At 40.6% G+C, this 21,989-nt stretch overlaps 1 protein-coding gene across 2 annotated transcripts in view; it reads right to left on the reverse strand.

The window, feature by feature from the left end:
• LOC146003117 (potassium channel subfamily K member 15-like) overlaps nt 1-21,989 on the reverse strand; it is a 459,319-nt gene that overhangs the window by 63,402 nt on the left and 373,928 nt on the right. Inside the window, exon 3 of one of the 2 annotated variants that reach the window (XM_083141293.1) lies at nt 3,455-3,760. In XM_083141293.1, coding sequence (XP_082997419.1) covers nt 3,455-3,760 — 306 coding nt within the window. Of the gene's footprint in view, nt 1-3,454; nt 3,827-21,989 lie in introns of both variants that reach the window. The other variant, XM_083141292.1, reaches the window with a different exon arrangement.

Consider the following 21,989-nt stretch of genomic DNA (forward strand, 5'->3'; position numbering starts at 1 on the left):
GACCCCTTGATTACAAGGCGACGGCGCTACCACTATGTCATAGGGGAGGTCCTATACGTTAATTAAATCTTGTTCTTCTTAACCTTTGCGTTTATGAGAATTGAACTTCTCCCATAATACAAAAAATCACAATGCATTACAAAACATTACAAACGTACAAACCATTAAATCTATTGGTTGAGCACAATTTCATACGATGTAGGTTTTACAAAATTTCTACTGGCCTGGCCATGTACGAGTGTCCCTTCATCATATCATCACGCATCGTCGCGTTTAACCAAAAGTGGCAGAGAAGCGACAAATCAAGTCTCGGGAATCTCTGGCGCAAACGAACGATAGCAAGTCTCTCCGCAAGTAGAGACTCGAGAGAGCTCGACCAATGAACAAGTACGGCGGAACGTAATTGCGTGGAGGGGTAAAAGAGAATATGCAGCCGTTTACAGCAACGAGCACTGCTTTGCTCCGCTGCTTTTCCCCCTTCTCGTCCACTTCCCTTCGGTTCCCTCGCCCTCCCTGCGTACAACCAGGGAGAAAAATGAGTCCTCAGCGGTCTTCGTTAGAGACAGATCAGTGGCGTACGTTAACAGGTCCCTAGGTTCTTTAAAAAGTTTACTGAAATTCTGGTTTAGAAGCTTATTCTTATAGTTTGCATTTAAGCGGCAATATAGACTCTATATCTAAGAACTTGGAATGAGCTTCACGTAGATTAACTTAGTTCCAATTATATCACGCTTACATTGTAATGGTCGGATTGACCATTACTGGTTTTGGTAATATGTTAATTAATTGCTGACCAGCTACAAGGTGTAATTAATGTTTCCATGATGTGAAGAGTGAGATTATTTCCGTAACATCTTTGGCTGTTATGCATTTGAAGCTTCGGAACGAGTCACAACTCTCGAAGCAGCCAATCAACCATGCGAGCCACTGACGTCATCTCAACCCAGAACCTATCGCTAAGCCCCTTGCTCAGGTTCTACACGCCCACGAGGCTCGCTAGACAGACTCACGCAGTCGGCTGGAGATGTTCCGAAAGTAATTCGACTCTACTTTTATGTTATTATTGCATGTAAGTGTATGTGCTTAATGGATCCTGCTTTTAACTTGATTAATTTAATAACGGGGTGTCAATACTTTCTTAGGATCTCGAATATTTAGTCTTTTCCAGCTTCTCTTTGGCACGTTCGGGGTCGAAAACGTGTGGATACCATATCGTTAAATACAGTCTCCAAAATTTAATGTTCGAACTCCCTCTCCACTACAGAAATCCCTTGACAATCTAAAATTTAACACTTTATCAAGAGCTTCCTATCTCTCCCTTTAAATTTAACATTCAATCCTACCACCAAAATATCCATGCCAATTTTAGACTTATTGTTAATATTGAAGAGTGGATATTGCCTCCTCCAAAAAATTAATTCTCAGTCTGTACACCAGAATTTCCGCAACAGTCTAAGACAATAGCAATACACAAGAATTGGATACCCAAATCAAGTTAATACTCAATACCCCTCTAAATACTAAAATATATAATACTAAAATACCCGCTATAATCTAAAGACCTAGAGTCAGATACTGCCCCCCCCCTAACGTTTAATTCAGAAACCCCCACCCAGAACCCAAGTGTCAATTAAGGCCTAATATGTAAGAATTGGGTATCTCTCCCTCCCACCTTCGATAATACCCTTAAACACTGTCTTTTCTTCACCTAATGGATTAAATATGGTGCATTTAAGGGGTACAATTTTTATATATATTTTGGAAAATATATAAATGTTGAATTTTATATTATTTGGAGGGAAAAATCCCCTCCCAAAATCTCGATGGCGTAGCCTGCACCATAATCTCCCCCTGTGTGCACCCCTGATTGCAGTGGACTGCACACACAACCTGTGATTTCTGGTTTTAAAGGAGCGTGTCTGTAGAACGAAAGGTTGTGATATCGGTAACTTGAAGGACAGAATAAGGACTGTGATATCATCTATTCCCAGCGATTTCTGCTTCAGGGGTTTAAATTCTACTGTTGCACGCTTCTGTGTTGATCACATGGGAAAGGATTTTAAGATGAAAAATTATGGTCTGGAAAGGGGAAAAAAGGTTCTGAAAATGTTTTCAGAAAGGTGCAAAAAAAGGTGCTAATAAGATTCCTTTATTCAATGCTCTCTTTTTCTGTGCCTTCTGTATATAATGCGCGCGGACCGCAGAGAGAACTGTGGTTATATAATGCGCGCGGACCGCAGAGAGAACTGTGGTTATATAATGCGCGCGGACCGCAGAGAGAACTGTCGTTCTGCCGAATAGGTTTTGTTGAAGTTTGTGTTTTCTCTCGCGGGTTTTGCTACATTATCTTGGGAACTATTTGGGCTGCAATGATTATATTACACCATTTCATAGCTCTCGTTCTGCTCTACAAAATGAGACTATATGATTTTATGAAGCTGCTCAAGAAGAGTGAAAATCATCTATTTTTCTGTCCGTTCTTTTGAACAAAACATGAAAGAAAAGGAAGGAAAAAGGTGCTGAAGCATCAAGGAGGGAGTAAAAAGGGGATAAATGTGCTAATCTCACGAAAAGGTGCAACAAAGGGTGTTCATTTTACTTGATTTCATGTCCTAAAATACATATCTCAAACGATCGGTAGGAAAACAGCTACATTTTTGGAAAGATCTGCATCATAAAATCCATTTCCTATTGATCCATGGATAACAGGCTGAGGCCGTCCTGTAAATCATATTGAATGCATGATGTATGTTTTGTGAATACATGGTTTGTCCTATTTAATTCGTCTCATACCCTTAGGTACGGGGGATCTTTTGGGAATGTATCTCACTAATTATCATTCATCGTTGATGATAAAGCACTCTCTGCTCGTGGTGAGCTTGGTGGTAAGGCGCTAGAGGTACAAAATTTACACACTTGAATGGCAACACATGACACTTGAGTTTCACACCCCCAAAAGACTGGATCAGCATGGGTAATGTAAGGATATACGTGTCTCTGTACTCCAACTGAAGATCTGCTGGGAGAGGTTATGCTTGTGACTGTACGTAGAGTCTGACTTGCGACTAGCGTTAACACACTCTGTCTCTATTCAATCGTAACTTGCTCTTCAATAACTGAATTCGAACTGACCCAGAACTCTCTGCCTCCCAGATATTTATTGCAATTCAATTTACTAAACAAATGCACAGTCAGGACTGTAGCCTCTTCCTGGATTTCGTCCGTATAACGCTGATGACCAGGAAGAGCGTCAGTGCTGTCTGACACTGCATTCCTGTGATGTTTCTGAATATGTCCTGATTGATAAACGATGGTTGAATGACTGGAAGTTGGAGTTCGTTAAAAGATACTACGGATCGTTACGAATTGTTAACATAATTTTGACTAACCCTATGTATGAAGAAAGTTGATTTATTGTAGTGTACTTAGAAATAACAAAATGTAATTGACTTACGTGGAACGAGGTCACCAAAACCGATGGTCGTCATGGTAACAAAGCAGAAGTAGAATCCCTCGAAGAAGGTCCAATCCTCCCACATGGTGAAGAGGGCAGCACCAGCGGCGATGTAGACTAGAAGAAAGACGACGGCTGACACGACGAACAAGGATCGGGCGGTCTTCTTGAAAAAGGCCCCTCCGCCCCCGAGCTTCTGGAAGGGGTTGGAGGGGAAGCACCCCTTGAGACGAAGGTGGATGGCGAAGACCACTGATGCGAACATCTTTCCCATGTCGGCGATGACGGTGAGCGTCAGTGGGATCCCTATGAGGGCGAACACGATGCAAAACACACGGCCTCCGAACGTTTCGGGGGCCACGTCGCCGTACCCTGGGGAAGAGACAATAGCAATGTTAAAGTTGAAGGCCTGATTCGAACGAAAATATTTACAGTATTAGAAGATTGCACGGTGGACTAGAATTCTGAAAATGGGGACAAAAATCGAAATTTCTACTTGAAAGAAGACCGTTTAAACCAGCGGTTCTCAAACTATTTTCCCATTGTACCATTTAGCCGTATCTAAACATCTAATGAACCCCCATCATAGGTTTTTCTTCTGCGGTTTTGGGGATTTTTTTGGCTGCCTGCAATAAAGCAAAATGGCAGTCGGGCTGGGCTGTATGTAGAAAGACGATGGTAAAACTATCAAAGCCGGGAAATGTCTGTAACTCGTTTATTCTGTAATTGTTGACATTCGGACTTACCTATTCTGCATTGCGAAAGATTGTTTAACAAGGGATTTCGCTTCTTTTTTTTAACGAAATTAGTATATATTGTCGACATATCGAGTAATTATTGTTCGTTCTTTTCTCGCTTCCTGAACACGCAAAATGGCGGGCAAATCTTGACTTGCGTTGTGATTCAAACGGCAAAGCAGTGTTTCAACCTTCTTAACAAAAAAAAATCCCGCATAGCCCCGAAAACCATTCACGCATAGCCCCAAACACCATTCACGCATAGCCCCAAAAACCATTCGGGATAGTATGTCCATCAACGAATAGCCCCAAAAACCATTCACGATAGCCCCACGCACCATCACGGTAAGGTTAGGTTAGGTTGCTTTAGGTTGGGGAATATAGTGAAAAAACTGTGTGTTTGGAAACACTTACCGAGGATTACGTCTTCAGATGCTCGCAACATCCGGTTCAAGTACATGGATGGAAATGCAAGCAACAGCTTCCGTGCATCAGACGGACATTATTATAGAAAAATACATGATTTAGCAACCAAATACATTGAACAATGCGAGAAAACACTTCTACGATCTTCCGAAATTACACAGAAACTCAATTCCGTAAGTAATTGCTCCTGTAAATTTGAAGAAATCCGTTTCCCGGCTTTAATAGTTTTATTAAGATGGTAAACAAATACACATTAGAATCCTACGTTTATTACTTTATTGGGTGTTCCTGCGTTTACAATCTTTATGATTAGTTACAAAAAGAAAAATATGAAACACATGTATGCTAAGAAGTATGTAAAAAACTTTAATTTTCATATATTTTTCCGAGTTATTGAAAAAAAAAGTTTGCAAACAAACTGTCAAGCACAATCTATGAGTTCTTATTTTAAATCCTCAGAGTTTCTAGTGAGAAGGGTGTGCCTGCATAGCCTGGCACAGTCTCTTGATGTCTGGTTCAAACTTTCAAATTTCAATTCGGCTCCAAATTTAGTCTTTTTTGGTACTTTTTAGGCACACCATGGATAAAAGAACACTGTCACATAAGTACCTAATGGAGGAAAGAATCAAAAATTTTATTGCGCGGTCAGCGCTATGAGGAAAATCGTCCAACCAAAAGTCTGTCAAAACTGGTAATGAAGGGGTCCCGGTTTCGATACCCAGTGGAGGCTCATAGTGGTTCGGATCCCACTTCAAACTGTACATCCAGTACCGATTAAGCTGTGCATAATTTATTTATTTATTTATTTATGCTTTGCACTTCTACAGAGGATTGAACCTTCAATTACAGAAGGCGTACACTGTGTTTGATTAATACACATTACATGGAAATATACAAACACATATTCATTCATTCACGTACAATATATATAACTACAACATACGTAACACATTAGATATATATATACACTTATCTACATACATTTAGGCAAGATGTTTATACGTGATTCGCAAGTATTGCACACCGCAAATGGTAAAATTTATATTAAACAATCTATATTCTATCAGAGTTTCGTTTTCTATAGCACTGAATCTATTATTCTTTTATATCTGTCAAATGGAAATTGAAAAAATCTACACATTGGTTGTTTGCAACAAGGATATTGTAACTGTGACACATTCTATTTATTGGTGAGTTTCTATATTTCTTAGTTTTTGAAATTTTAGAAGTTAGAATATTTATATTACGCAGATTATTTTCTCTTATATTGAATTGTATTTGACCGAGAAAGGAGCTGTTGTCTAAAACACCATTAATTGTTTTATACAAGTACAACTGTTCTAATATTTAACTCCTATTACTAAGACTCTTAAAACCAAATATGTCAAGCAGATTATTATAATTCACGTTATGTTGTCGTGGCAACATATCATATTTTTTGTAAAACAGATACCTTAGGAACCTTTTCTGAATTCTTTCTATGCTATTTTCGTACGATCTATACATTGGAGACCAAATAATGGATGCATATTTAAGTCTACTTCTTACTATGCTATTATATAAAGTTGTAATACAATGTATACTCTTAAAATCTCTAGAATTCCTTATAACAAAACCTAATGATCTGTAGGCCTTATTTACCATATATGATATGTATTCTTTGAAGGTCAAAGCAGAATCAATATGTGGACTTAAAACACAAAATCAATCAATCAATAATCGTTGGCCATCACAACAATTGTTTTTAAACAATGGAACAGTCACGAACAAAGTGATAAATGTGAAGGTTGCCATAGAAATTATGCAGCACCATGGATGAATGTGGCAGAGGTAATCGTGTGGACAAGGAACAAGACGTCCTTATGACTGGATACACACCGTGAATTTTCGCAAGAGAGATCAAGGTAAGATTGTGTCTAGCAGATAAGATCTATAGGTTTGATAGATGTGAAGATGCACCAAGAGCAGACCGACGTGTTACGGGACGAAAGTTTACTTTAATAGGCTGAAGGAGGTAAGTGACTGTTTCAACTAATTTCAAAATGTTAAAAGTTCCAGTAATAAACAGTGGCGTATTCTTCATGTTACCGCGTTTACCAATGGCAAACCATCTTTTCTTATTAGGTTTTTGAACATTTAGCTTCAATATATGGGTAATTGCTCATTTGTACTAAGCAAACTATTAAAACAAACTTCTAAACCAGAATTTTTCAGTATTTTTTTTTAAAGAACTTGAAGCAATGTGCGAATTAAAGGAGGAGATGCCGGGGATTTTCCCCCCACAAAGATATTTATTTATTTATTGAGAACACAACAGGGAGATGCCCAATTACAACGTTCCATAAATCTGGCATTGTACTCATTCATAATAATTACAATGAACTTAACCGATACAATTATACAACACAATACATTCAGTAATGATATACAAGACAATACAATATAAAATAATGAAGATATAAAAATAAAAGAAGTACAGGGATATAAATTGATTTTACTATTATATATATATATATATATATATATATATATATATATATATATATATAGTTTTCAACTTATTACGTCTATTTTCTTAAATCATGAAATGTATTGGGGATATTTGATCGGAATTCCTTTAGGGTCATAGAAAATATGTCGATGTTCTTGTTCCTAGCTGCTAGACTGTTATACCTTTTGCACATTCTATATATTGGTGACATTTCTAGGATGTCAGTTCTAGCCCACTTCGTTAAAAATATATCATTTTTGTTTCTCGTTCTCATTGAGAGAACCCGAACTCTGATTTTTGATAAGAGATTCGTTGCGTCAATGTCGTTGCTTATTCATTTCCACAGGAGTATATTTTCATGAAGTGTTCTTCGTTCTTGTAGCTTTGTGAAGCGAAACTCTGAAACTAGATTGTCATAGTGCTCAAATGCAGGATATACTTTCTCTATTTTGAATCTTACGTACCGAAGAAATTTCTTCTGAACTCTCTCGATCCCCTTAATATGCTTAATCGTGTCTGTATTCCATACCACGGATGCATATTCGAGCGTAGGTCTTACATACGAGACGTACAGTGCCTTGAGTGCTTCGGTGTTTCGAAATTGCCTTTCCTGTATAAGAATAAACCCTAGGTTCCTCAGGGCGTAGCGAATTACATGATTTATGGGCTTATTGAAAACTATGATTAGATTAAAAAAATACCCCCAGATTCTTTGCTGCGTCATGTCTAGTAAGAATATGGTAATGTATTTTGTACATACATTCTATAGGGGGTTTCTTACGTGTGTATGTTACGTAATGGCATTTATTTATATTTAGTACTAAGTCGTTATAGTTTGTCCACTTTTCTAATTTTTTAATGTAACTTTGTAGTTGGATGCTGTCATCTGTCGTAATTATTTCCTTGTAAAATTTGAGGTCGTCAGCAAAGAGTAATTTGTTACCGTTTTCTAGGCAGTCTGGTAAGTTATTTATAAGTAACGTAAAACGTAGTGGCCCTAGGTTGGATCCCTGTGTACCTCGTGATCAACCATATCAAATGCTTTGCAAAAATCCATGTAAATCACATCAACTTGCCCACCCTTATCTAACGTTGTGCTAATAAAATCTGTTATGTCGGAAAGATTTGTCTGAACTGACCTGCATGGAACGAAGCCATACTGGAACTTAGATATGGCAGGTTTTACATGAGCAAATATGTATTTGTGTAAGATTTTCTCAAATATCTTTGCTGGGGCTGCTAGTATACTAATTGGTCTGTAGTTTTGCACATCTTCGGTGTCGTTGCTTTTGGGAATAGGACAGACTGCTGTAACTTTCAATTTTTCCGGAAATGTATGCGTCGACAGTATTAGATTAAAAATTAAATAGAGTGGGTATTTTAGAATTTCTCCATTTTTTTATCACATAAGGTGGTAATTTTTAAATCCCTGCCAGGGATGTTTTTAGCCCCCCCCCTCAATGAAAGCATTTAGTAGGTAACTTCTTCTATGGAACAAACACCACAGGAAAAATCATTCAGGAAAATATTTGGCATCCTCCTTCGCATCTGAAATTATGTTTTTAATTAGGCCATTGTTCATTTGTTTATACAGTCATCGAGTGCAGAGGTTATACACATAGCACCCAGGCTAACGCCTTTGCTCTGACCATTGTTAAATAAACTACAAAAACCTGCCGCCAGGGCACGTTGAGTTGATTTCGTCAGCTCTACTCGGTGGAGATAAATAACATTTCTTGCCGCATGCTGAACGGGTAATAAACATTTGGTCAAGGTTTCTCAGTGTTGTTAGTTTAATAGTTCTTCTAGTGTATCAGATTCGGTTTTCTTAGAATGTAAATACATTATACTAAGCGTTTCTAAATTGCACGTGTTATAATAAGATTTAATGGCCAAGGTTAGAAACACTGTTCTAAGGTACAGAACTCCAAGCTAATAGTTTACTGGCAATAATTCTGTTTACTTAGCTGGCAACACTGACATACGCAGAATTCTTTTCCCGCGGGGACTTGAATTGTAAAGGTACATATTATATAGCTGCGTTCTAGGGAGGGAGACAGTGTTTGAAATATTTCATAATTACCATTTACAGTATAACCTTTATTTTGAAAGTTGGGTAAAATGTCATAGCCGGGAAATGGATTTCTTCAAATTTACAGGAGAAAGTACTTACGGAATTGAGTTTCTGTGTAATTTCGGAAGGTCGTAGAAGTGTTTTCTCGCATTTTTCAATGTATTTGTCCGCTAAATCGTGTATTTTTCTATAATAATGTCCCTCCGATGCACGAAAGCTGTTGCTTGCATTTCCATCCATGTACTTGAACCGGATGTTGCGAGCATCTGATTACGTAATCCCCGGTAAGTGTTTCCAAACACACAGTTTTTTCACTATATTGCCCAACCTAAAGCAGCCTAACCTAACCTTACCGTGATGGTGCGTGGGGCTATCGTGAATGGTTTTTGGGGCTATTTGTGGATGGTTATACTATCCAGAATGATTTTTGGGGCTATTCGAGGATGGTCGTACTATCCCGAATGGTTTTCGGGGCTATGAGTGAATTTTTCTGTTAAGAAGGTTGAAACACTGCTTTGCCGTTTGAAACACAATGCTAGAGTGCGCGTCAAATCTCCTGCATATGGCCTTGAACGGCTGAACAGCACCAGCGAATCACAGACGTGCGGCGTTGTCTAGTTCAGAACCAACCTGTTTCACCTCGCTACTAAATCGTGTACGTGGCGCTCGGATATAAATAGATTATTTCAAGTGTCAGTAGTTCAACAGATGGAAATATAATGAATTTGCGAGTATGTACGAAAAACAAGCGTGATTGTAGCTTATACCGTTCCCTCTGTAGAAGCAATGTTATTATAAAGGTATTTGCATTGTATCGTTTTTGCTCTCCTTTCGTTCCTGTTGCATTCCGAAACTTTCCGATTAGCGAAGGGAACAGGGCACGTACGTTCCCAGTGATGGTAGAAGAAGTTGACGAAGAAGATACCGTCACTGTTCGTTTTTTACATGTGTTTAGTGGGTGTGTGCAACATGTCGTTGAGTAAACCAAGTGGTAGTGATAGCGAGAGAAGAGAGAAAAATAGTGTTGTACGAAGCCAGGCACGATAGGTGATTTTTCAGGTGTACATTTTTTTAAAAAAAGTGTTCGAGTAAAGAACAGAAAAGTAAAATTGACTTTAAGAAGTGCCAGGCTCTAACAGCTCAAGCGTGTGGTGTGAATCAAGCTACCGTTTCTCGGATACGTTCGGGGGCAAAACAATGTGGATGGGGCCTGCTCCAATGTTTCAATCACCTAGAAAGCACATTAACGTACCGAAAAGAACGAAAAACTTAGATGACTTTGAAAAAGACGAAGTTCGTAGAACAGTTTTTGAAATTTACGATCGTGGAGAATTTTCTACTGACAAAAAGATAACGTACTCTTTACGGGACAAAATATCTTACAAAGGCTCTACAACTTCCACCTTGAGAATATTGAAACAATTATGCAGTCCCTCTGGCATAAACAGGTATGTTCTTTTCTCCCATTAAGTTTATTATATGTTATATTATCTAATGTTCCGTGCTCTCCGTGACAAAGCGTTTCGCTCAACCACGCATTCTCTTTTCCGTCTGAGATTTCGACATGGCACAGCTGCAGTGCGCTGCTATTGGCTATTACCACATGCAGGAGATTTGACGCACACTCTAGTCAAGATTTGCCCGCCATTTTACGTGTTCGGGAAGCGAGAAAAGAACGAACAATAATTACGCTATATGTCGACAATATATACGAATTTCGTTAAAAAAAAAAAAGCGAAATCCCTTGTTAAACAATCTTTCGCAATGCAGAATAGGTAAGTACGAATGTCAACAATTACAGAATAAACGAGTTACAGACATTTCCCGGCTTTGATAGTTTTACCGAAAGTTGTTCACACACCACGTTGTTTTTCCCGAATTTTTGATATTGCTTTCATATGAAAATGTTGATTTTCCCCATCACTCAGCCTCCGTACGCCAGTGGCTGGTAACATATACAAAATGGGCATACCAAAAACCTAACCCCCCCCCCCGAAATAAATTCACCAAATACGCCACTGAGTGGACACTACGTACCCCATTGATCGTTCTCCATCGCAAACTTCAGGGGTCCTGGGTTCGAATCCTGGTCTGGGCATGGATGTTTGTGTGTGTCCATTCGTCAATTTCATCATATCATGACTCATCCCCATCTTCGCAAATTAGCCAAAAGTGGCACAAAAAGCGAATCAATCAAACCATCGTACACTTCTGAGGACCGGGTTGCTTGCAAGCTCGAACCGGGTGGGTGGGTGGGGGGGGGTCGAGGGAGCCGAAGACAAAATGGCGAGTGGCTATTTAAAAAAAAACGTGGTCTGCCTGATCACTGATCAGTTTCGCCCCTCAAAACAACGCTGGCAGGAAAACACTACCTTTTCCCTTCCTTCTTTCTGCGCTGCTACATAAGGGAAATTTCCCTTGGTTCAGGGAAAACCAAGTCCAATTTTAGATTAAAAGGTAAATTTTATGAAAAATACCTGGTGTCCCAGAAGTCTTTCCCTGATTACAAACTTTATTTAAATCCGCTATATGCAATGTAGAGATGTGAAAATGGTGCCAAAATGTTGGAAAACTACCCAAGTTTTTTTGCTGCAGGTTTGAGTAACGTGGCTTTAGTGTAACAGTGTCAGTGCCCAGAAAACCGGAAATGTTCACAAAACAGGAAAAAGCTCAGCATGTCCTCTGGTATCACGAAACCCGGTCACCAATAACAGTGCAGAGGAACTTTCAAATGTACAGAATTCTTTCGTCTAGAATCTGCCATCAATAAGTTGGTATTTAAAAAAAATGGAATTTATCTTCATTCACAAATCCTGTCAAGTCCAAGAAACATTGTATGGAAAGATGCCACCCGATGTCAAGAGCATTAATTCCGGATTCCTTGGCACTGACACTGCTACACTTCAGCCACATTACTGAAACCTGCAACAAATAAACTTGGTTAGTTTTCCAACATTTTGGCACCACTTTCACATCTCTACATTGCATATAGCGGATATGAATAAAGTTTGTAATCAGGGAAAGACTTCTGGGACACCCGGTATGTACATTCCGAAAAATCTGAAGTTATCGGACTTCTGTTTTTGTTTTACTTTGCATGCCCTTACATTTCCATAAATATTTACAATAAATAAGAATTGTTGAAGTAAACAAGGTCAAATTCTCAGAATAACGCTACTAATAAAAAGTCAATCACCGATTCAATAAAAAATAACTTGGGCATCGTTTCGAAAAGTGAAATAAATGACTTGTAGACTGTTGGCCTTCAATACCATGTTACGTCACAAATTATTACATATACTTGTACTGCACATATTCAGGCAAGACATTGTGAACAAACACGTTTGAACTAGGGACATTTTTTTAAAATCTCATTATATAAGCTAAACGTCACAACATTCGCAAGACTAGCCGGCTCGGTGGCTTAGAGCGTTAAGTGGTAGATTTTTCGACCTCGCCACCGAATATTTTGGGTTCAAATCCTAGCCTGGGCATCGGTGTTCCTTGTGAGTGTCCCTTCATAAGTTTCATCATGTCGTCACTTACCCTCGTGGTCGCGATTAGCCAAAAGGACTTCAAGAACCCCGTCGAGCAGGCCTCATCTCCGTGAAAATATCAACTTGGGGCAAGCCCCGGCACCTACCGACCTGTTGGGTGAGAACAGTCAAGGCAAGGACTTTAACAATATTTTCCCTGCTACCCCCAAATAGGCTATAGTTAGGCTGGAGAGTTCAATGAACTAACCGATCTCTAAGCCGATCTAATTTCGCGATTAGCCAAAAATGGCAGTGGTAGACTGTTTGCCACATATTTTAAATAGCAAGTTCATAACATTGATTGAATTTAAATTTTTGTGTGCGTGGGCACATTAGGCCATTTGGCCCCCTTCAATCTATATGGGGAAGATCACAGTTTCTAAAACCCTTACCGTGAAATTAAAAAAGGGATGTAAAAACCCCTTTGAGAAAAATTTAAAATACAAGTTCTAAATGGACTTGCATGTACAAACATAATTAACATATTAAAAAGGCAAGGATAGTTTAATAGCTACTTCACAAGTAGTGGAAGAGGCCTGCTCTTCTAAATAATCTGAAAACATTCGCTAAAACTCTATCATCGTCACCCAACATGAAAGGCAATTGTTGGGAACGTTAAAATACTGTCATGAAAAGCGGCACATTCGAGAAGACTGTGTCAAACAGTTAAAACAACATCACAACGAAGGGTCCAGTACTTGTAGCAAATGACACTGCGTTAGACGGCTATGTCCGATTCGGAGCCGCGTTAAGATGACTTCCTCTCGGCGGGAGGGACGGGACGAGGAACGCCAAGCAGCAGCCTGATAGCTCGAAGTTTATTCCCCCTTATCTCATACCACTCAGCCTGTCACGTGTTAAGAATGAAAGAACGGCAAACATTCTGAAGGTCCCTAGATAGCAGAAAGTGGACGAGAACGTTGCCGTCAGCTTCAGCAGACTTAGCGGCAGCATCGGCTGCTTCGTTCCCCTTTATGCCCACGTGACTAGGATCCCTCTTTACCCCGATTCCCTGCATGAATAACGTTGCTATGGAATGTGTTGGTGGGGGTGGATGCATAACACCGTTCACACAAAACGCAACACTCCTGTAAGTGAACAGTCCTTCCAGGAACCGATAGGACGTGAGCGGGTGCCCTGACGCATCCAACTCTTGCTCTTGCACCGTCGCTGCTCCAGAAGAAAGATCTTGATTCTAGCAGCAAAGGCACTCGGACACAGATGAACCCACAACCCATCAGCTCGTGGGGCTGATCAAGAAATGTCCATGTTCAGATGTTGGATTCAAGCATATCACGGTAAGACGATATTCCGTTGCGAAGTGCAAAAAATCTGATAAATCTAAGGGAAGTACTTGAAAATTACAAATGTTCATAAGTGAAGAACCGATAGTGATTTTGTTGTTGCATGAATTTCTCACCGTCCGATATATTGAAAAGTTTGAAGAGTCGAAGATATGTCAATGGACAAACCAGTAAAAGTATAAAAGGTAAGTTTCTAGTAGTAGGTATGTGTGTGTCTGATTGGATGAAGCTTTCGTCATGATCTTCTATAGATTTTAGATTGTCTTCACTGCAAGGAGAAAGCATCAAATGGCTTATTGGTAGGAGAAGGTCTTCGCAGTTCTGGAATACCCTTTACTTATTAAGGACAATTAATTCCATGTCATTTACTCACACGTAGAGTTTAATTGCACAAAAGCGTAAAAATTAAAATTCCTCAGAAACGCATCTAGCCGCATTTATTAAATATTTTAGGCGGTCCCACCTCTGTAAAATCCACTATGAACAAAAATAACAATAGACTCAATAAGGTTTCATATATACACTAGAATCCAAGAAAAACAAATAAGAATAAAACGCACGTGTGTAGGATATAAAGCTATAATTAACAAGCCTCAGAATTGTTATTATTGTTCAAAAACGTAATATAACACGATATTTAACTCAGCGTTATCTGTTTAAGATTAGTATTTCAAATAAATATATACCAAGATACTAAAAATATACATGAAAATAAAATGCACACCCCATCCTTTATTATTATATAAAGGTTATAATTTGCTAAGTATATACAGCCTCCACATCTAATAGATATTATACACCACGTATGAAATGCAAATTATAAAAATTTGAAAAACATTAAACTGATTTACACAAAGAAACACAATCTGTTCTTTGTAGTTGAATGGACTGAAGAGGAGAGAAGAGAAAACACAAGATAAAGTTGAAAACGGACGAAAAAACAAAATGTCAGGATTCACCATAAAACATCGAACTGGGAAGAGTATTTGTTGTTAGGCAAACTGCTACATTCTGCTTAGAACGATCATCTAAAGGAAACGAAGAAGGACACTGATAACGAAGATAAGACAAAAAAAGAAAGAGGGTTAATGAAATATCGGACATACCGGGTGGGAGTGGGAGGGAACAAGAAGAGAGTGGAATAGTGGCTGTTAAGCAGCTGCGAAATTCTACTTAGCAACGATTAACTAGAGGAAACAAAAAAGGACACCGGTAACGAAGATAAGACAAAAGAAGAAAGAGGGTTAATGAGATATCGCACCTACCGGGCTGGGAGTGCGAGGGAACAAGAAGAGAGTGGAAAAGTGGATGTTAAGGAGCTGCGAAATTCTACCTAGCAACGATTAACTAGAGGAATCGAGGAAGGACACCGATAACAAAGATAAGACAAAAGAAGAAAGAGGGTTAATGAAATATCGGACCTACCGGTCTGGGAGTGGGAGGGAACAAGAAGAAAGTGGAATAGTGGCTGTTAAGCATCTGCGAAATTCTACTTACCAACGATTAACTAGAGGAAACCAGGAAGAACACCGATAACGAAGATAAGACAAAAGAAGAAAGAGGGTTAATGAAATATCGGACCTACCGGGCTGGGAGTGGGAGGGAACAAGAAGAGTGTGGAATAGTGGCTGTTAAGCAGCTGCGAAATTCCACTTAACAACGATTAACTAGAGGAAACGAGGAAGGACACCGATAAGGAAGGTAAGACAAAAGAAGAAAGAGGGTTAATGAGATATCGCACCTACCGGGCTGGGAGTGCGAGGGAACAAGAAGAGAGTGGAATAGTGGAAGTTAAGGAGCTGCGAAATTCTACCTAGCAACGATTAACTAGAGGAATCGAAGAAGGACACAAAGATAAGACAAAAGAAGAAAGAGTGTTAATGAAATATCGGACCTACCGGGCTGGGAGTGGGAGGGAACAAGAAGAGAGTGGAATAGTGGCTGTTAAGCATCTGCGAAATTCTACTTAGCAATGATTAACTAGAGGACACGAGGAAGGACACCGATAACGAAGATAAGACAAAAGAAGAAAGAGGGTTAATGAAATATCGCACCTACCGGACTGGGAGTGGGAGGGAACAAGAAGAGAGTGGAATACTGGCTGTTAAGCAGCTGCGAAATTCTACTTAGCAACGATTAACTAGAGGAAACGAGGAAACACACCGATAACGAAGATAAGACAAAAGAAGAAAGATCGTTAATGAAATATCGGACCTACCGGGCTGGGAGTGGGAGGGAAAAAGAAGAGAGTGGAATAGTGGCTGTTAAGCAGCTGCGAAATTCTACTTAACAACGATTAACTAGAGGAAACGAATGGGACACCGATAACGAAGAAAAGAGAAAAGAAGAAAGAGGGATTAATGATATATCGCACCTACCGGGGAGGGATTGGGAGGGAACAAGAAGAAAGTGGAACAGTGGCTGTTAAGCAGCTGTGAAATTCTACTTAACAACGATTAACTAGAGGAAACGAGGAAGGACACCGGTAAGGAAGATAAGACAAAAGAAGAAAGTGTTAATGAAATATCGGACCTACCGGGTGGGAGTGGGAGGGAACAAGAAGAAAGTGGAACAGTGGCTGTTAAGCAGCTGCGAAATTCTACTTAACAACGATTAACTAGAGGAAACGAGGAAGGACACCGGTAACGAAGATAAGACAAAAAAAGAAAGAGGGTTAATGAAATATCGGACATACCGGGTGGGAGTGGGAGGGAACAAGAAGAGAGTGGAATAGTGGCTGTTAAGCAGCTGCGAAATTCTACTTAGCAACGATTAACTAGAGGAAACGAAAAAGGACACCGGTAACGAAGATAAGACAAAAGAAGAAAGAGGGTTAATGAAATATCGGACCTACCGGGTGGGAGTGGGAGGGAACAAGAAGAGAGTGGAATAGTGGCTGTTAAGCAGCTGCGAAATTCTACTTAGCAAACGATTAACTAGAGGAAACGAGGAAGGACACCGATAAGGAAGATAAGACACAAGAAGAAAGAGGGTTAATGAAATATCGCACCTACCGGGGTGGGAGTGGGAGGGAACAAGAAGAGAGTGGAATAGTGGCTGTTAAGCAATTGCGAAATTCTACTTAGCAACGATTAACTAGAGGAAACCAGGAAGGACACCGATAACGAAGATAAGACAAAAGAAGAAAGAGGGTTAATGAAATATCGGACCTACCGGGCTGGGAGTGGGAGGGAACAAGAAGAGAGTGGAATAGTGGCTGTCAAGCAGCAGCTAAATTCTACTTAGCAACGATTAACTAGAGGAAACGAGGAAGGACACCGATAACGAAGATAAGACAAAAGAAGAAAGAGGGTTAATGAAATATCGCACCTACCGGGCTGGGAGTGGGAGGGAACAAGAAGAGAGTGGAATAGTGGCTGTCAAGCAGCTGCGAAATTCTACTTAGCAACGATTAACTAGAGGAAACGAGGAAGGACACCGATAACGAAGATAAGACATAAGAAGAAAGAGGGTTAATGAAATATCGCACCTACCGGGCTGGGAGTGGGAGGGAACAAGAAGAGAGTGGAATAGTGGCTGTCAAGCAGCTGCGAAATTCTACTTAGCAACGATTAACTAGAGGAAACGAGGAAGGACACCGGTAACGAAGATAAGACAAAAGAAGAAAGAGTGTTAATGAAATATCGGACCTACGTGTGGGAGTGGGAAGGAACAAGAAGAGAGTGGAATAGTGGCTGTTTAGTAGCTGCGAAATTCTACTTAGCAACGATTAACTAGAGGAAACGAGGAAGGACACCGGTAACGAAGATAAGTCAAAAGAAGAAAGAGGGTTAATGAAATATCGCACCTACCGGGCTGGCAGTGGGAGGGAACAAGAAGAGAGTGGCATAGTGGCTGTCAAGCAGCTGCGAAATTCTACTTAGCAACGATTAACTAGAGGAAACGAGGAAGGACACCGATAACGAAGATAAGACATAAGAAGAAAGAGGGTTAATGAAATATCGCACCTACCGGGCTGGGAGTGGGAGGGAACAATAAGAGAGTGGAATAGTGGCTGTCAAGCAGCTGCGAAATTCTACTTAGCAACGATTAACTAGAGGAAACGAGGAAGGACACCGGTAACGAAGATAAGACAAAAGAAGAAAGAGGGTTAATGAAATATCGGACCTACCGGGTGGGAGTGGGAGGGAACAAGAAGAGAGTGGAATAGTGGCTGTTAAGCAGCTGCGAAATTCTACTTAGCAAACGATTAACTAGAGGAAACGAGGAAGGACACCGATAAGGAAGATAAGACACAAGAAGAAAGAGGGTTAATGAAATATCGCACCTACCGGGGTGGGAGTGGGAGGGAACAAGAAGAGAGTGGAATAGTGGCTGTTAAGCATCTGCGAAATTCTACTTAGCAACGATTAACTAGAGGAAACCAGGAAGGACACCGATAACGAAGATAAGACAAAAGAAGAAAGAGGGTTAATGAAATATCGGACCTACCGGGCTGGGAGTGGGAGGGAACAAGAAGAGAGTGGAATAGTGGCTGTCAAGCAGCAGCTAAATTCTACTTAGCAACGATTAACTAGAGGAAACGAGGAAGGACACCGATAACGAAGATAAGACAAAAGAAGAAAGAGGGTTAATGAAATATCGCACCTACCGGGCTGGGAGTGGGAGGGAACAAGAAGAGAGTGGAATAGTGGCTGTCAAGCAGCTGCGAAATTCTACTTAGCAACGATTAACTAGAGGAAACGAGGAAGGACACCGATAACGAAGATAAGACATAAGAAGAAAGAGGGTTAATGAAATATCGCACCTACCGGGCTGGGAGTGGGAGGGAACAAGAAGAGAGTGGAATAGTGGCTGTCAAGCAGCTGCGAAATTCTACTTAGCAACGATTAACTAGAGGAAACGAGGAAGGACACCGGTAACGAAGATAAGACAAAAGAAGAAAGAGTGTTAATGAAATATCGGACCTACGTGTGGGAGTGGGAGGGAAAAAGAAGAGAGTGGAATAATGGCTGTTTAGTAGCTGCGAAATTCTACTTAGCAACGATTAACTAGAGGAAACGAGGAAGGACACCGGTAACGAAGATAAGTCAAAAGAAGAAAGAGGGTTAATGAAATATCGCACCTACCGGGCTGGCAGTGGGAGGGAACAAGAAGAGAGTGGCATAGTGGCTGTCAAGCAGCTGCGAAATTCTACTTAGCAACGATTAACTAGAGGAAACGAGGAAGGACACCGATAACGAAGATAAGACAGAAGAAGAAAGAGGGTTAATGAAATATCGCACCTACCGGGCTGGGAGTGGGAGGGAACAAGAAGAGAGTGGAATAGTGGCTGTCAAGCAGCTGCGAAATTCTACTTAGCAACGATTAACTAGAGGAAACGAGGAAGGACACCGGTAACGAAGATAAGGCAAAAGATGAAAGAGTGTTAATGAAATATCGGACCTACGTGTGGGAGTGGGAGGGAACAAGAAGAGAGTGGAATAGTGGCTGTTTAGTAGCTGCGAAATTCTACTTAGCAACGATTAACTAGAGGAAACGAGGAAGGACACCGATAACGAAGATAAGACAAAAGAAGAAAGAGGGTTAATGAAATATCGCACCTACCGGGCTGGGAGTGGGAGGGAACAAGAAGAGAGTGGAATAGTGGCTGTCAAGCAGCTGCGTAATTGTACTTAGCAACGATTAACTAGAGGAAACGAGGGAGGACACGAATAACGAAGATAAGACAAAAGAAGAAAGAGGGTTAATGAAATATCGGACCTACCGGGTGGGAGTGGGAAGGAACAAGAAGAGATTGGCATAGTGGCTGTCAAGCAGCTGCGAAATTCTACTTAGCAACGATTAACTAGAGGAAACGAGGAAGGACACCGATAACGAAGATAAGACAAAAGAAGAAAGAGGGTTAATGAAATATCGGACCTAACGTGTGGGAGTGGGAGGGAACAAGAAGAGAGTGGAATAGTGGCTGTCAAGCAGCTGCGAAATTCTACTTAGCAACGATTAACTAGAGGAAACGAGGAAGGACACCGATAACGAAGATAAGACATAAGAAGAAAGAGGGTTAATGAAATATCGCACCTAACGGGCTGGGAGAGGGAGGGAACAAGAAGAGAGTGGAATAGTGGCTGTCAAGCAGCTGCGAAATTCTACTTAGCAACGATTAACTAGAGGAAACGAGGAAGGACACCGATAACGAAGATAAAACAAAAGAAGAAAGAGGGTTAATGAAATATCGCACCTACCGGGTTGGGAGTGGGAGGCAACAAGAAGAGAGTGGAATAATGGCTGTCAAGCAGCTGCGAAATTGTACTTAGCAACGATTAACTAGAGGAAACGAGGGAGGACGCGAATAACGAAGATAAGACAAAAGAAGAAAGAGGGTTAATGAAATATCGGACATACCGGGCTGGGAGTGGGAGGGAAAAAGAAGAGAGTGGAATAGTGGCTGTTAAGCAGCTGCGAAATTCTACTTAACAACGATTAACTAGAGGAAACGAATGGGACACCGATAACGAAGAAAAGAGAAAAGAAGAAAGAGGGATTAATGATATATCGCACCTACCGGGGAGGGATTGGGAGGGAACAAGAAGAAAGTGGAACAGTGGCTGTTAAGCAGCTGTGAAATTCTACTTAACAACGATTAACTAGAGGAAACGAGGAAGGACACCGGTAAGGAAGATAAGACAAAAGAAGAAAGACTGTTAATGAAATATCGGACCTACCGGGTGGGAGTGGGAGGGAACAAGAAGAAAGTGGAACAGTGGCTGTTAAGCAGCTGCGAAATTCTACTTAACAACGATTAACTAGAGGAAACGAGGAAGGACACCGGTAACGAAGATAAGACAAAAAAAGAAAGAGGGTTAATGAAATATCGGACATACCGGGTGGGAGTGGGAGGGAACAAGAAGAGAGTGGAATAGTGGCTGTTAAGCAGCTGCGAAATTCTACTTAGCAACGATTAACTAGAGGAAACGAAAAAGGACACCGGTAACGAAGATAAGACAAAAGAAGAAAGAGGGTTAATGAAATATCGGACCTACCGGGTGGGAGTGGGAGGGAACAAGAAGAGAGTGGAATAGTGGCTGTTAAGCAGCTGCGAAATTCTACTTAGCAAACGATTAACTAGAGGAAACGAGGAAGGACACCGATAAGGAAGATAAGACACAAGAAGAAAGAGGGTTAATGAAATATCGCACCTACCGGGGTGGGAGTGGGAGGGAACAAGAAGAGAGTGGAATAGTGGCTGTTAAGCAATTGCGAAATTCTACTTAGCAACGATTAACTAGAGGAAACCAGGAAGGACACCGATAACGAAGATAAGACAAAAGAAGAAAGAGGGTTAATGAAATATCGGACCTACCGGGCTGGGAGTGGGAGGGAACAAGAAGAGAGTGGAATAGTGGCTGTCAAGCAGCAGCTAAATTCTACTTAACAACGATTAACTAGAGGAAACGAGGAAGGACACCGATAACGAAGATAAGACAAAAGAAGAAAGAGGGTTAATGAAATATCGCACCTACCGGGCTGGGAGTGGGAGGGAACAAGAAGAGAGTGGAATAGTGGCTGTCAAGCAGCTGCGAAATTCTACTTAGCAACGATTAACTAGAGGAAACGAGGAAGGACACCGATAACGAAGATAAGACATAAGAAGAAAGAGGGTTAATGAAATATCGCACCTACCGGGCTGGGAGTGGGAGGGATCAAGATGAGAGTGGAATAGTGGCTGTCAAGCAGCTGCGAAATTCTACTTAGCAACGATTAACTAGAGGAAACGAGGAAGGACACCGGTAACGAAGATAAGACAAAAGAAGAAAGAGTGTTAATGAAATATCGGACCTACGTGTGGGAGTGGGAAGGAACAAGAAGAGAGTGGAATAGTGGCTGTTTAGTAGCTGCGAAATTCTACTTAGCAACGATTAACTAGAGGAAACGAGGAAGGACACCGGTAACGAAGATAAGTCAAAAGAAGAAAGAGGGTTAATGAAATATCGCACCTACCGGGC

Source organism: Lepisma saccharinum, chromosome 19, assembly GCF_977018435.1.
Source record: "Lepisma saccharinum chromosome 19, izLepSacc3.1, whole genome shotgun sequence".
Classification (NCBI taxonomy): domain Eukaryota; kingdom Metazoa; phylum Arthropoda; class Insecta; order Zygentoma; family Lepismatidae; genus Lepisma; species Lepisma saccharinum.